This window comes from Perna viridis, chromosome 12, assembly GCF_037379345.1.
Source record: "Perna viridis isolate PV_CMFRI_1.1 ecotype Kerala chromosome 12, ASM3737934v1, whole genome shotgun sequence".
NCBI classification, from domain to species: Eukaryota; Metazoa; Mollusca; class Bivalvia; order Mytilida; family Mytilidae; genus Perna; species Perna viridis.
Window position 1 is genome coordinate 22,564,821 of NC_142456.1, and position 14,483 is coordinate 22,579,303.

The 14,483-nt window shown below is 32.6% G+C and overlaps 1 protein-coding gene across 2 annotated transcripts in view; it reads left to right on the top strand.

Moving 5' to 3' along the window:
- LOC148601717 (uncharacterized) overlaps positions 1-14,483 on the top strand; it is a 71,055-nt gene that overhangs the window by 32,927 nt on the left and 23,645 nt on the right. For both annotated transcript variants that reach the window (XM_088554206.1, XM_088554205.1), the window contains 2 exons: positions 2,004-2,750; positions 8,373-8,824. In XM_088554206.1, coding sequence (XP_088410332.1) covers positions 2,004-2,750; positions 8,373-8,824 — 1,199 coding nt within the window. The remainder of the gene's footprint in view (positions 1-2,003; positions 2,751-8,372; positions 8,825-14,483) is intronic.

The following is a 14,483-nucleotide window of genomic DNA, read 5'->3' on the forward strand; positions in this document are numbered from 1 at the left end:
ATTTATGTATGTGCTTCAAATATTTAAGTTGCTTAAAAATGAATGAAAAAGCCATGTGCGTGCATAAACCAAATAGTTTGGTCTTGCTTGAAATGTACTGCTTTGCTTCAAGCAACTTCAAATTGGAATGTTTAACTGACTATGAATGTTTTAGAATAGATGTACATAGCCAAAAGTGCTAAGTATAATATATGTATGTTGCATGATTTATATGATAATCGTATGATTGTCATATGTAAACTGAAACATGTGTTAGTGGTATGCTAAATTCATATGTTAATCATATGTTGCGTGATTTTGATATGTAAATTTTGGCTTACTTACACATGATTGTCATATGTTAACTGAAACATGTGTTAGTGGTATGCTAAATTCATATGATAATCATATGTTGCGTGATTTTGATATGTAAATTTTGGCTTACACATGATTGTGATATGTTAACTGAAACATATGTTAATCGTATGCTAAATTCATATGATAATCATATGTTGCACTTCATAAGATTCTCATGTGTCACAGTGTGGTGCTGTGTATGGATTTCTTTTATCTTGTAAGGCTAGCAGAATGCAAACAACTGTCTACAATATGTCATTCAGTATTGGGAGAAAATTCTTGCTTGATTTACAGTATAGCGGGAAACTTTCAGTATATTCGTGAGGTTCAGGGAATCACAAAAAGATAAGCTTGCCATATTAAAGGCTAGATATTTCTCAGTTTTCTCCTGTAAACCATATCTATAGACACAAAAAGTAAAGACCACAAATTTTTAATATAGCATATCACAAAATTTGACACCCACAGAAATTACCCACTATACAGTATTATCTGTTCCTAAATGTTTCATAGACACAAATTACCAGAATCAGCCTGTGGTTACAAAATATATGATAGAGATTGTTTTTTATGTATAACAATTACTGTAAACCAACTTATTTTCGTGACTACTTTCATTCGCATTTTGGTGTTGTTGGCTAATTTCGCAAAGATTTATTTTGGTGTATTTAATAAAATAATTGCTTGACCATACAATGATAGTGTCTAGGTATGCTTTTTCTCAACTATTTATTTTCCGCAAAAGTCGCGAAAATTAGTTGGTTTACAATATATTCTAAAGTGGTGGCACCATCATACACATGTATATATACACAGTACATACAGTAAAACCTGCTTGCATCAAATGGAGACAGTTGTATTCATTAATATCACTCTGAGATGTTGTAGCTTGGAAAAATGATACCTGTGTATGCAACTTTTTGAGATATGGTGCAGGTGGTTGTTCCTAGAATTGATTGAATGTACATGTATCAGTTTTAAAAATTTTGCATTCACTTTGTATGCAAAACCTTTAAAAAGTTCTAAAGGTCTATTTAAGGAGGAAGACCTAGGGTAAGGGACTGAACTCTTGAAATCATGGGTATGTTAGTATCATATTCAATTTCACCAAAGCCTATGAAGCTTATATTTGAAACAGAATGAAACCAGTCAAAGTTACTTCGATGCTTACACGAGATAGAGGTAAAATGCTGAATACAAACGTTCCAATGATTTGTTAGAGTTGTGTCCCTTACTGTAGGTCTGCCTCCTTAAACATCGTCATGCAATGAAACCTGTTTAAACCGAATTCCTTTCGGACTTCAAAGTTGTTCGGTTTAGAAAGGAGTTCGGTTTACCCAGGTTAAAATATATTAAAATTGATATGAAGGGACTTCAAGAAGTATCTGGTTTAGACATGTTTTGGATTATTCAGGGTTGGGTTTGGACAGGTTTTCAGATTATTCAGGGTTTGGGTCATATATATAAAGATGAAACAACATCACTTTGGTTGTATCAAACAGCAAAGTCTATTATTGTTCAAAAGTGCATTCTACTACATACCTAGCCTTGTCAGGTATGAAAAAAATACTGGTAGAGTTAACTGGTAAATCATAATTTTCAATCTTTCTATTTAAATTCTGTTTTTGCATCTGCCTTCACTTAACCTATGCTTTGTATTTTTTCAGGCCAAACATCAAGTTGACAGAGTGAAACACAAAACACCTGGATTAGATTCCAACTCAGGACATGAACCTCGCTCACCACCAACCAAATCACCACCTTTAAGACCAGTCTCTGATGCACCATCATCACATTTTAGTGGTTCACCTTCTGGTGCTTCACAAGCCAGGAGGGAGTATAAAAGGACACAATCTGATGTAATAGTTGATAAAACACCAACAGGACGGCCTCGTTCAGAAGTCAATTTAGAAGGACTACGGCGTAATTCTCAACCACATAGTCCACAAAGTTGTCCTAATTTTGCCCAACAGGACAATTCTAACAATGCAAACACTGGCAGATCTTCAGCTCATCAGCGAGTCTGTTCCCCTGGTCGTGTCAGTAATGATGGTGATAGGAAATTGAAAGGATCACCTGTTCACAGACGTGTTTGCTCGCCTGGTAGAAGTTCTCCCACTAGGTCCACAGGATCAGTTCGAAGCTCATATGACAATGTAAATACTTCATCACGATCTCATTCTGCAGTTTCTAGAAATTCCTCAATGGATATATTATCCTCTCTTGGTTTCGATACATCTAATAACACAAGTAAAAGTAAAGGATCCCCAGTGACTGCTCTGAAGGAGGCCATTGACAGAGGATATCTAAATGATGGACATGTTATTGCTCGTGATATTGCCAAGTCACATGGTATAGATATCCAAGATCCTGATGGCTATTTGCAACCCAAACAGAGTAAAGAATCTGACAAGGTAATAGATTAGTTCTTCTAGTTTTTATTAAGATGGGATGAAATTTACTTTTAGGCCACATCAAGTTAATTTGTAGATTCTCATCCCCACCTGCCCCTACTCAAAAGGGCCTACCCCAAATTTTTTGTTTTGGATTCTTTTACGGTGGTTCAAATTACCAGATTTCTTTTATGTCAGTATCTGTCACGACTCAATACAAAAGATATTCGGTCATAAAATGAGTAACATGCATGGTTTACAGAATTTCTTGATACTTTTCAGCAGATCTCAGGATGATTTTCGTTGTTAGTCGCATTATATTGGGATTTCAAGAAATGAAGCCTTGGTATTGCTCAAACATAACCAAAAGCATGCATTTCGAGGAGTTCTTCAACGAATTTGTCAGTGGGAATAAGATTTTACAAATCTTGGAAAAATAAATAAAATGAAATAAAATCCTCCCACCTGCCCCATTTTTTTAATTGCTGGTGAATGAGAATCTAAAAATTAACTTGATGTTGCCTTAGTCTGAAGTTATTTTTTTTTTCTAATCTTTTTGTAATTAGAATTTTTTATTGCAGAAAGATTAGTAAAAAAACACTTTTTTAACAAGCAGTTCATGTTAATTAGATCAATATTTATATAAAAAGTACAATTCATGTAAAAAGTAAATGTCTTTGGAAATGCAATCATGGAGATTTAGCTGAAATGTTCTGTAAGTTCAAAATTCTTCACTGTACTCAAAAAATAATATTTTTTTCAAATAGTTGTACATCTGTTCATATAAAATACTCCACTGTAAATTCAGAATTTTTTAGATGTATCTGTGTATGTTGTCAGTATGACATTCTTACAATATATCATACCTACATGTATTTTTAATATGCTAAAAAATTTTTTACCTTGTATTGAAAATTACATAACAGTTCCATTATACAGTATGCTTTATTTGAAGTGAATGTAGTAATATAATGAGTTTAAACCTGGCTTCATTTAGAAAACCTACATATTGAAATGTTCATTTTTCTGACATATGGTAGATAACTATAGTTGTCTTATTCGAAATTGAACAGTAAATGAAAACCTGCTGAAATGAAACACCTCCTTGTCACAGCATAATATTCTTTTTATTATTTATCTTGGATGTTATTATCCTTCATGATGATAATAATCCAATAACATTTTATTCTATATTGAATTTATATAGTTCCTTAATTCAGTTTTTCTTGTTTAAAGTGACTGTAGTAAAAAAAAATATGGTCAAAATTTGTTTCATTTAGAAAACCTTCATACCCCAGTATTGAAATGTTCAGTTTCATGACATATGGGAGATAACTCTGGCTGCCTTATTTCGATTTGTCAAATAAGATTTGAGCATTAAATGAAAACTTTCTGAAATTAAACACCTCCTTGTCACAGCATGATATTATTTTCATTAGTTATCTTTGATGTTGTATCAAAATTAAAAATATAATTATATTGGTACATGTATCATTGACGTTATTAACATGAATTACAAGGACAACATAAGTGTGTTGTTTTCGCTAATGACTTGTGATCTGAAGGAAGCAAAGACATCAATTACATATTGCATTGTTTTAACTTGTTATTGATAATAAGTTTGAGAACAATAAAGAGTTTCTCACTTGCCAATCAAATATGATTATTATTATTATTATTATCTGTTACCTCGGAAATCACTTCAAGGATTTTACTCATCCAAAACCAAGCAAATTGGAAGGAGGGAAGGCATTATTTGTAGATGTGCATGAAGGAGTATAATCATTGTTTGATTAAGCTAATTTTAAAAGTTACCAATCATATATATTACAAATTTTGATATGCTGTACATGTGTTTCAAGGAGTAACCTCTCATCTGCAGCATTAGAATCAAATATATAGGAAGATCTAAATCCAAATATCAATTGTATACAAGAAGAGCATACTCGAAACCAAGATTATAGAAATGAGAAGCCAAATCCATTACTGAGAGGTTCTACCATGTGCGATACTAAGTATGAACCCTCTGTGTTTCAGGTATTTTGAAATTTGCATTACTGCAAATTTTGATAAATGTGAAATAATTAGTGCTCAGACAAGTCTGATTACTGGGTTGATGAATACCCTCGTGGACCGTAGCTCCGTCAACGGTGGCATTGATCCAGTAATTGTTATTATCAATAGGAAGGTAACCCAATTTAAGGGTTTAACTTTTTTAAAAGTATATTAGAAGTGGATTGATGTTATCTGTATGAGCTTGCTCACAATATTTCTAGTTTGTTATTCCCTACAGTAACAAAAAACATTGAAATATGATTTGTTGTTGCAGATATTCTGTTAAACAGTTTTGCAATTTCTATGCAGGGACAAAGTATTAGCAATGTTTGACATGCATGCCTTAATTCTGGATGAAATATTTGCCGTATTGTTCTTTAATTTTGCCTCATCAATATTTTAGACGCTATGAAAAATCTTTTTTGTGGTAGATAATTGAGGGGGTGGACAAGGGAGTACTACATTCCTGCTTTCCTCCTCCTAGACCACTGTCCTGACCACTGATTCCAAACCACTTTCATTTTACCCCAGGTTATTGTTCCCAACCATAATTCCTGCTTGCTTTATTTTTCATTCCTTGTTCTTTGCCCTTTCAACCAACATTCTCGTCCCCTCCACCTCCATTTCCCACCCCTTCTACCCCTGAATCCCATCTCCTAAACCCCTGTATCCTCATCCCCTCTATCCCTCCCATAGTTTCTGAGGTAATTATTTTTAAATCATTTTATATTTGATAGGCATAACTGTATTTAACCATTGTTGCCCTGATGGCTTAAAATATGATAAGGTGTGGTCATTAGAAAATGTCTTTCAAATATTCATTTTTATTTTCACTATTAATCAGGTTACTTTGAAGTATTATTTCTGATTGAGTGAGCGTAACATATGGGACTTTTATCTAAAAATCAGCAATAATTTTGAGTATTTCTGCACATGTGTTGCAAAGTTCCCTTGCATGACCATTGCAATTTGTCAATCCCTTTTTAAAGATATTTTTAACAAGGTCTTTCTGCTGACACAGGGTCTGCCCTTTTAACATGTAATACCATTAAGTTTAGTTCAGGGACATTTCACTACTATGAAAGGTACCATTTATTTAAAGTAATGGGTCAGAAAATATTAATTTATCACATACATTAGAAAGTCTTTAGGGTTGAAGTTTCTGAGATGCTTTAAGGATTACTCATGTCTAAATTGAATTTTTTTGCTTGCATGGTTAAGAGCCACTTAGAAAATATAACATCATCAACTTCCTTTTTTCTTCCCACAATTGGTGCATGTTGCACATTCTCCTCTTGAATTGTTTTGTAAAAATGCCCTTAGTTGTACAGTAATAAGAGGGTTAGTTTCTGTCAAATATCTGTGTCAATGTTGGTATTTAGTAATAACAGGGTATGTTAGATAAGGCAAAAAAAAAATATGTCTGTTTCCAGCTCCCCTACCTACTCTAGTTTTTTTGTGTCTACCTTAAACATTTTATGGCCAATTTGGCCTAAGCATCACTAAATCTAGATTGTTTCCCCATTAGCTCAGCGTTAAATGTTTTTTTTTTTAAATGAAATAATTTCTCTACCTACATGTACCTGTATAATTTTTTATCTTGCTGGTAGCAGGAAACAAGACTTATTTTTTTGGCATGAAGTTTTTTGTCCCTGTACAGGTAGATTGGTTGTGTCAAGGTACCAACACTTGAAGTGACTGGTTATCATTCAGTTTCAAATTACTTTGTGAATAGAGCTTGTAATGTAGTTGGAACTTATTATTCCTTTGTTATATGATTCAATTATAACAGTGAAATGTATGGAAAAGTTGAATGGAATCTTTTTTGCTTTAATTTCATTATTTGGACTGAATTTTTCAGATTGAAACGATGATTGAGTTGAGTGATTTTGCTCAATCTTCTATTTTGAGATTGGATCTCAACTCAGTTCTGTAAAACTTTCAAAATATCTAATCAGGATGTCAACTGCTCCTGGGTTTGAATCTAAAATTTGAATAATATAAAATTCTCATATTCTTTCTTGCTCAATCTCTTGCTCTATACTACTTCGTGTTGTTTTGTATCTTCAGTTCTGTTATATACTTACTATCTGGTACTTGTCTTAATTTTTCATTTTTGGTAACTTCATGAAAATACCATGCCAAATCAATATTTTTATGTCTTAATTTTTCTGATCTCCCAATTTACAGTAATATCTTAGTTATTTGAATTAAATGCCGTGCAAAGCGAGGCAAAAAGTATTATGGTGTGAAAATTTTGATGAAAAATTTTTTCTTACTGATTTAGGGGGGGGGGGGGGCATACACCCAGTACCCCAGTCCTTGGATCTGTGCCTGACCAGTACTATTGTAGTGAGTCAGTATATTATGGTCTTTGTTTCCTTGTAGGAGTTAAAATACAATTCTTAAGTGACATTTATTTGTTTGATATGGTATGCTTTGTTTTATTGTCTAAGGTTTATATTATGATAATAAATTATATTTCATAATCTATTAGGTGTAGTTGTAATATCAAGTTTGTTAAGTACGTTACGGGAGAGAAACTAATTTTAGAAACTTTCATGACAGATCTGGAGACACTGATTTGTTGTAACTTCCTACATTCTACATTTTAAAAATTTTAAATATGAATTTGAAACTTTTTTAAAGGTTATAATCTGGAGGATATATTTCATAATTATCATTCATTACTTTCAAAAATTGCATCTTGTAAATATTAACAATTTCATGTGCAATGTTTTAACATTCTAAATTGTTTGTTTGTTTGCTACATGTATGGGTCAAGGTCACAAGTTCATCAACAGGTTTCAAAGTGAAAGTCAGCAACAAAAGTTACAGATCTATAGTCAGCTGTTACAACTTAGTTTTCATGTTTAGTATTATAGAATACTTTTGGTGAAACTGTTAGGTATAATTGCCACAATGGTCACCATGACAATATGATAGAGAAATCACACAGATCTTTGATGAAAGGAGAATTGTTGAATTATGACGTGCTCTGATAAAAAGAGTCTATTATATGCCCATTGGTTTTAATTGTCTGTCTATCCTTCTATCTATCCTTCTGTTTGGTTGTCCATCATGCCTCTGACAAGTTTGTATATAAGCTTTTTGTCTCTTGCCAGAGCTGACATAGAAATACCAGTGTCTTTCCAGTCACACTTGCGGATCAAATTTTGTAGGATTGTTATTCGTCACCATTTGTAGTTTGTAGTTATTCATATTGTGCCTCCATTATGATTTGACAAATTTTACAGGAGTTATGTGACTTTTGCACTTTTTTTTTTTTTAGAAGGGGGAATATTGCTACCAGTTGCTTATTTATAATATAAATAGAGTCACTTCAATATGAGATAGAATTTGAAAAATCCTTGAAATTTTTATGGTGTTAACTTCACTTCATTTAGAATTATGGTAGTAGTTTTGTTTTAAGGCATCAGTTGTTCTCTTCAGATCTATTGGTACATCAGAATGCTTTTGTCTGACCAAATTATCAAATTTGTCTACTTTATGTATCACATAAAGTTTATTCTAAAACTGCATTTATGTTATTGTTATAACTTTACTCATGTGTTACTTCATTTTCAGGTGAATCCTAATATGGTGAATCGTCCTTTACCTGCCATACCCAAAGATATTGGTGCTCAAAATGGTGATTTAGGTAAGAGCAAGAACTGGACAAGTTTAGATGATGATGTCCTTACACCTCAACACAGAGTTCAGATGAGGAGGGACCATCTCAAAGATTCACCAAAGCGTCGTCAACCAAGACCTCACAGTGAAGTTTTTGCTGATCACAAGTTTGTTGACCTTGATGGGCCTGGTTGCTACATGTATGGGTCAAGGTCACAAGTTCATCAACAGGTATCAAGGTCAAAGTCAAGTGAAAGTCAGCAACAGAAGTTACAGATCTATAGTCAGCAGTTACAGATGCAGTATCAGTCTGGTTCCCAGTCTAGTCAGATGAAGTACCAGAATGGGGGTGAAGGGTCATATGAGTATGCAGATGAAGGTGCCATAGTTGATAAAAACCGTCCAGGGTAAGTACTGGGGAACAATTGGATTTTAAGTAGATTTTTTTGTTTTTAGCTTTATGTGTATTGCTTTTCCATTTTTATGACCAACACTTACACCTATTTAAAATTTTGACTTGATATATGTATTTGTTAAAGTTTTGTCTTTAAAGCTCTGATAATTTTTGAATTGCTTCTAACATTTACCCCCTTTGTTGTCAAATGAAGTCAAGTAAAGAAAAAAATATTACTGGGTGACACTTTAGCTTTTTTAGCATGACATTAATATTAAGGAATTGTTTTGCTTCAGAAATTTCGTATAACAAATGAAAGATAAAACTTGTAATCTAAAATATGAAATCTTTTAGTTTTAGTCATAGCATGTAAACAGATATTATTTTAAAAGGCTAAATTCTAAAAAAAAGAAATTTAATATTGAATACAATTTCATAACTTATGAAATTTAACCTGTGGTATGAGTTTGGACTGATATCATTTCATCCAATATGTTGTCTCCATGCTACAATGTAACACATGCATTTATACTCATCATCTCCAAATTTAATGCAACAATTGAACACCAAAGTAGAAAATAAGACCAAATTGCTGGGTTCAAATTAGTGGTTACCTTAGGTCCTGGACCCTCAAGGTTTCAATTAGGACCTAATTTTTTTTTTTTTTACCTCAGTCTGGCACCTTCAACCTTTGTTGATACTTTATTGAGGACTTTCGGGTTTCCTTAAATGGACCATTGATTTGAAACTTGGGATTGTCCAGGGCCGTTCACTGATGAAAGTAAATTTGGACCCTTGGAGAAAAAGGGAACACAGAATGGACACAGTATCTTCACATTATCAATTTCAGTATTGAAAATTTGATTAATGCACCTGCTGCATCTTTCAAGGATAAGGTATTACAATCCATCATGTTCGCCCGCAGGGTTTGACACTAACTTCATTTGTATGGTGGTCAACAGGACTACTTCATAGGTGAAAAAAGGTAGTCCGCAGACGGTAATGACGGTTCTGTCCTTAGATCTTATGAAAAATAAGGCAAAATTTAGATACATTTAGCCCATAGGACTACCATAAACACTTTTCAAGTAGTCCTCATCAAAATTAGAGTGGCACAGGACTACCAGACTACTGTTAGAGTCGATACCTATCCACATAATATCATATAAAAAAAACTGTAATTATTCATGTTTCATTATAGAGGTTTTAAGGTTACGTTAATATGACTCATGAAGTAAACTTTTCAAGTTTATAGGCAGTAAACATTCAATTAAAGATTCCATTTCAGATTTTAATGCTGGTTTTAAATTTTAATTGCTGAATAAATCTCAAATATTTGTAATGGAGTAATTTGTTCCTCTCAAATAGGCAGCAAAAGAAAATGCCTTCCTAAATGTATGATTAGAGTTAATTTCTAGGTGACAACTTTTTTTGTTTGACATGTAACAGGAGAGTCCTAAATTTGAATAGGCCAAATTTTCTGGACTAATACTACATACTGAGTTTTAGAAATGGAAGCCATTAAAAAACAAATTTGATCAGATTTTGTAGATTATTGTGTTGGACCTTTTATAAGATGTTACTTTTAATTATTTATTGTGAATGGATTTGGCTAATAATAGTTTTATAATTTACAGAATTGAATGATTCAAATAAATTCTATATACTTTGCTGTCCCCATTTGCTAGCTGTAGGGGAGAGTTGGGCTCCATTTGACTAGTTCAACCCATTGTTTTCTTTTACATTTCTCCAAGTCAGGAACCTCTACCCTTTGTTAAACTTGTATTATTTGGTATTTGGTTTCTTATTAGTTAAGGGTATTGTGTAGTGCCCATTTTGATGAGTTATAAAATATTTGTCTTTTAGGGGCCAGCTGAATGCAGATTTGGGTGTGAAAATTTTTCACCGTTCAATGAAGGTCTACAGACTGCCTTTGGCAGGTCTTTCTTCCACAGTTCAGTAGGGTGGTTGTTTTCGACACATTCTTACACAGGCAAAATTATTTCACATGATTTTCACATGAATTTCACATGATTTTCACCTGAATTGAGCAAATAAACTAAGTGACAGAGTTCATGTGAAATTCGGGTGAATGGAGCCTTCTCGTGAAATTCACAGAAAATGTTCACTTGAAATTTGTGTTTAATGACTTTCATGTGAAGCTTGATTAACATGAATTTCACGTGAAAAATATTTGCCTGTGTAGTTACTACTTTCTTCTCTTTTAGTGGAGATTTTAATGATGCCAGTACTTTAATCTGGTTGGCTCTTTTCTCCTCACAAAAACACTTCAGGCTATGGAGTGTTTTTAGATATACATGTTATTCTCCCAATTTGTATCGCACTAGAACTCTAATAAATAGGCTTCTGGAACAGGGTTATGTTGCTGCAAGATTGAAGTCATTACCACAAAAGTTTTATGGTTGTCATTATGAACTCATGGATTGTTACACTGTATCCATCTGCCCCATGAAAACTGATTTGTTCAACGTGTCATAGTTTTCCTTTCCTCTTTCATCTGGTCTTTGTCCCTGGATTACATACATTCTTTTGATTACCGCTACAACCTTGGTTCCCTTGATGACTCTTTCAATTTAAATATGAGGTGGATGTTTTTTTTTTCTCTGCTGCATCACTCAGAGATTTTATATACAACCACAAAAATTGTGGTCATATTATTAAATATGCTGTTGTCGTTGTTGTCAGTGTTGTGTACACTTTTGTTTCTGTGTGGTAACTGTTATTGTGTACCAAATTTCATGAAATTTTGATATATATTTACTTTGTTACTTACTGCTAAAGGCAGCTTGGATAACTGTCCACTACCATTGGCCCTACAAGTGGTCAAAGGGGCCAAGACATCATTTTTTAGAAGATTATTTTTTTAATTTTTTTATCTGGTTTGCAAGGGCTTTAATTCTTTTGATTACCGCTATAACCTTGGTTCCCTTGATTATTCATTAAGAAGTATGCTAGCAAATTTGCTCTTTCATTAACAATTTTAAAGTGAATTGGGTACAGTGTGATTCATGAAAGCATTCTGAAAGCAGAACTTTTTACTTAATTAAATTTAAAAATATTTTGCAATATTGCATCAAAACCAATGGTTGTGTCCATAAGTCCTCATGTTTAAGTGTGTCAAAAACTAATATTGTGTCCACTCTTGATCAACTGGCTACGATCGTATCATAATGTAGGTAAAATAGAATTGTCTTTATAAGGTAGCTATAACTGACAATATTTATGATGTGTATGTACACTTAGATCATAGTATGAAAATATAATGTTCATGAAAATTTTCATGAGTGGCACTTATCATATCTTACCTTGATATGTCTATTGGATCGAAAATATGCAATTGAAATTATCAAAATATGAGTCACTTTGGATTTCTGTTTCTGTTTTTGATTCCAAACATTCCAGAAGTGTTGATAAATTAATAAATTAAATTTGTTTGGCATGTAAGAGTGACAGGTGAATTGATATGTAGTATTTGACTTACATGTAATGGTATAGGGGTCCATTATGTTTCTGTCAAAAACTGACCAAAGGTGATGGTGATAGCTCTGTGGCCTTCACTTACTCTATAGAATTTACATCAAATCTAGAATTTTGATCAATACTTCGAATTGGAATTAAAATTTACTGTGATTCCATTAATAAGTATGTCAGAGCTAAGTTTAGATAAAAACTTTGAATTATTTTAGTGCCAGTACAATCTTGAATACTACACATATTCCATTTTAAATCACTTAAAATAGTTTATAAAGATAAGAAAAAATTAGATAAAGATATCACTTCATTTTTCCCTTGTGGTATCTTGAACTGCAATTATTAATAAGGGTTTTGTCATGTCTAACGATTGCTTATTTTTTTTTATTCTACAGTTCTACTATGAATTTATTGCCTGGTTTTCTCAGTGCATGTTATATCTCAGTCAGCAAATTTCTTTAGTAGTTTAAGCTATAATGTGATATAAATAGACCCTCTAGGAGTGAGGACTGTAAATTTTCATGTCTCCTTCTGATAAGACAAGTTCAATACTAGTCACGCAATCTGCTGTAATTAAGAAAATCACTTTTGTTTCTTTTTCTCATTATCACACCTGTACAATACTTTGAAACTACCTGTCGACAGGTGTGAAGGACAATAAATGTCTTATTTCTTCCTCACAAAAGGAACAATACACCAATTTTCATAAATTAACAACCGGTATTACTTTCCTTATCCTTGAACAAACAAAGCAATTTTCTTAAAGTTGATGAAACCTTGTACTTCTGTTATTACATGCCATGTATAAAATACCAAAGTGGTTTAGTCATATGTCCCTCTCGGTGGACAATAGCCATAATGAAATTTTCCTCATGTCAAAATCTGTAGAAGATGAAAGGTACACCTTGTAAGTGGTGTCCTGTGGTCATGTCAAGAGATGTCCATTTTGTCAGGTGTGGATTTATGTTACTGGTTGTAGTCCTGTATTGATGAGGCTTAATTCAAGAGACATTTTCACTCTATGGCCATTGTCGAAATGGACAGCTAGGTTGTTCCTGTTACAGAATCTGTGTAAATATTAGTTTTAAATCTCCCTGTCTGTCCTGTAGTTTGCTGTAATACATCATTATTTTCTGATTTGAATTGTCTCCTTCTGAGGACAATCTTTTATCCTTCAGGGGGTAGTGTTGTGTATCACTTCCCTTCCTATTTGCTGTAGGGAAAGTTATTTTGCGTTTTAGAGTAATTGAATGGTGTGAGACTTTAAATGCGATCAGTAAATTAGTATAATTAAGATAATTATCTATATAATGATAATAATTAAAGTAGAAGACTTGAACACCTGAAAATAACTTGATGATATCTAAGTTTTTGCTTGCATGAACACAACATGAAAGTGAAACTGAAATTATTAAGAATGGGACTGACTCAAGCATATGCATTCTTTGATAATTCTGGGGGAAAATTTTTTGATATTTTTTTAATCAACAGAAATAAACAGTTATGCCTGCTTAAGCCTAAACAAATGAGCACATCTATTACTTATAATTTAATGCCAATTATATGCATGGGATAAAATAAACTATAAATATTGGTGATTTATGTCTTACTGACTGACCCATTTTATTAGTATTATAGTTATTCCAGAAATTCTCATTTGACTGTTTAATCATTTTGAACCCATGTGTTTGATAGTGAAATGGTATTTTCTGTATAAATAATAAACAAAATTTATTGCTGGTTACTGAGGGGCATCAAGAAATGCTATTGAAAATGTATACAGACAATTGATGAAGGCCATAAAACCATTTATAAGTGATTGGTATACTTTTTATATGGCTAAAGACTTCCTGAAATTAGAGTTAAGTTTTTGGTGCAAATAACCGAAAACATTGGTATATTTGTGAAGGTTTGACTGACTATATGACAGTGTACAGCTATTCCTAAAAAAATTCTTTTAAATGATCTGTATTTTATCACCCATGTGGAAGGCATCCTGTAAAATCACATTTATTTTAATTCAACTTATAGTAATTTCTTGTGTCAAATCTTGAATGCTAAGATCTAATGGGTTTTTTTTTTTTAATTTAAATTCTTAATTTTAAGTAATGTACATGTAAACATCTTAGTCCTTTTCATATTATTATCATACAGTACATTTTTCATCGATATGCAGCATG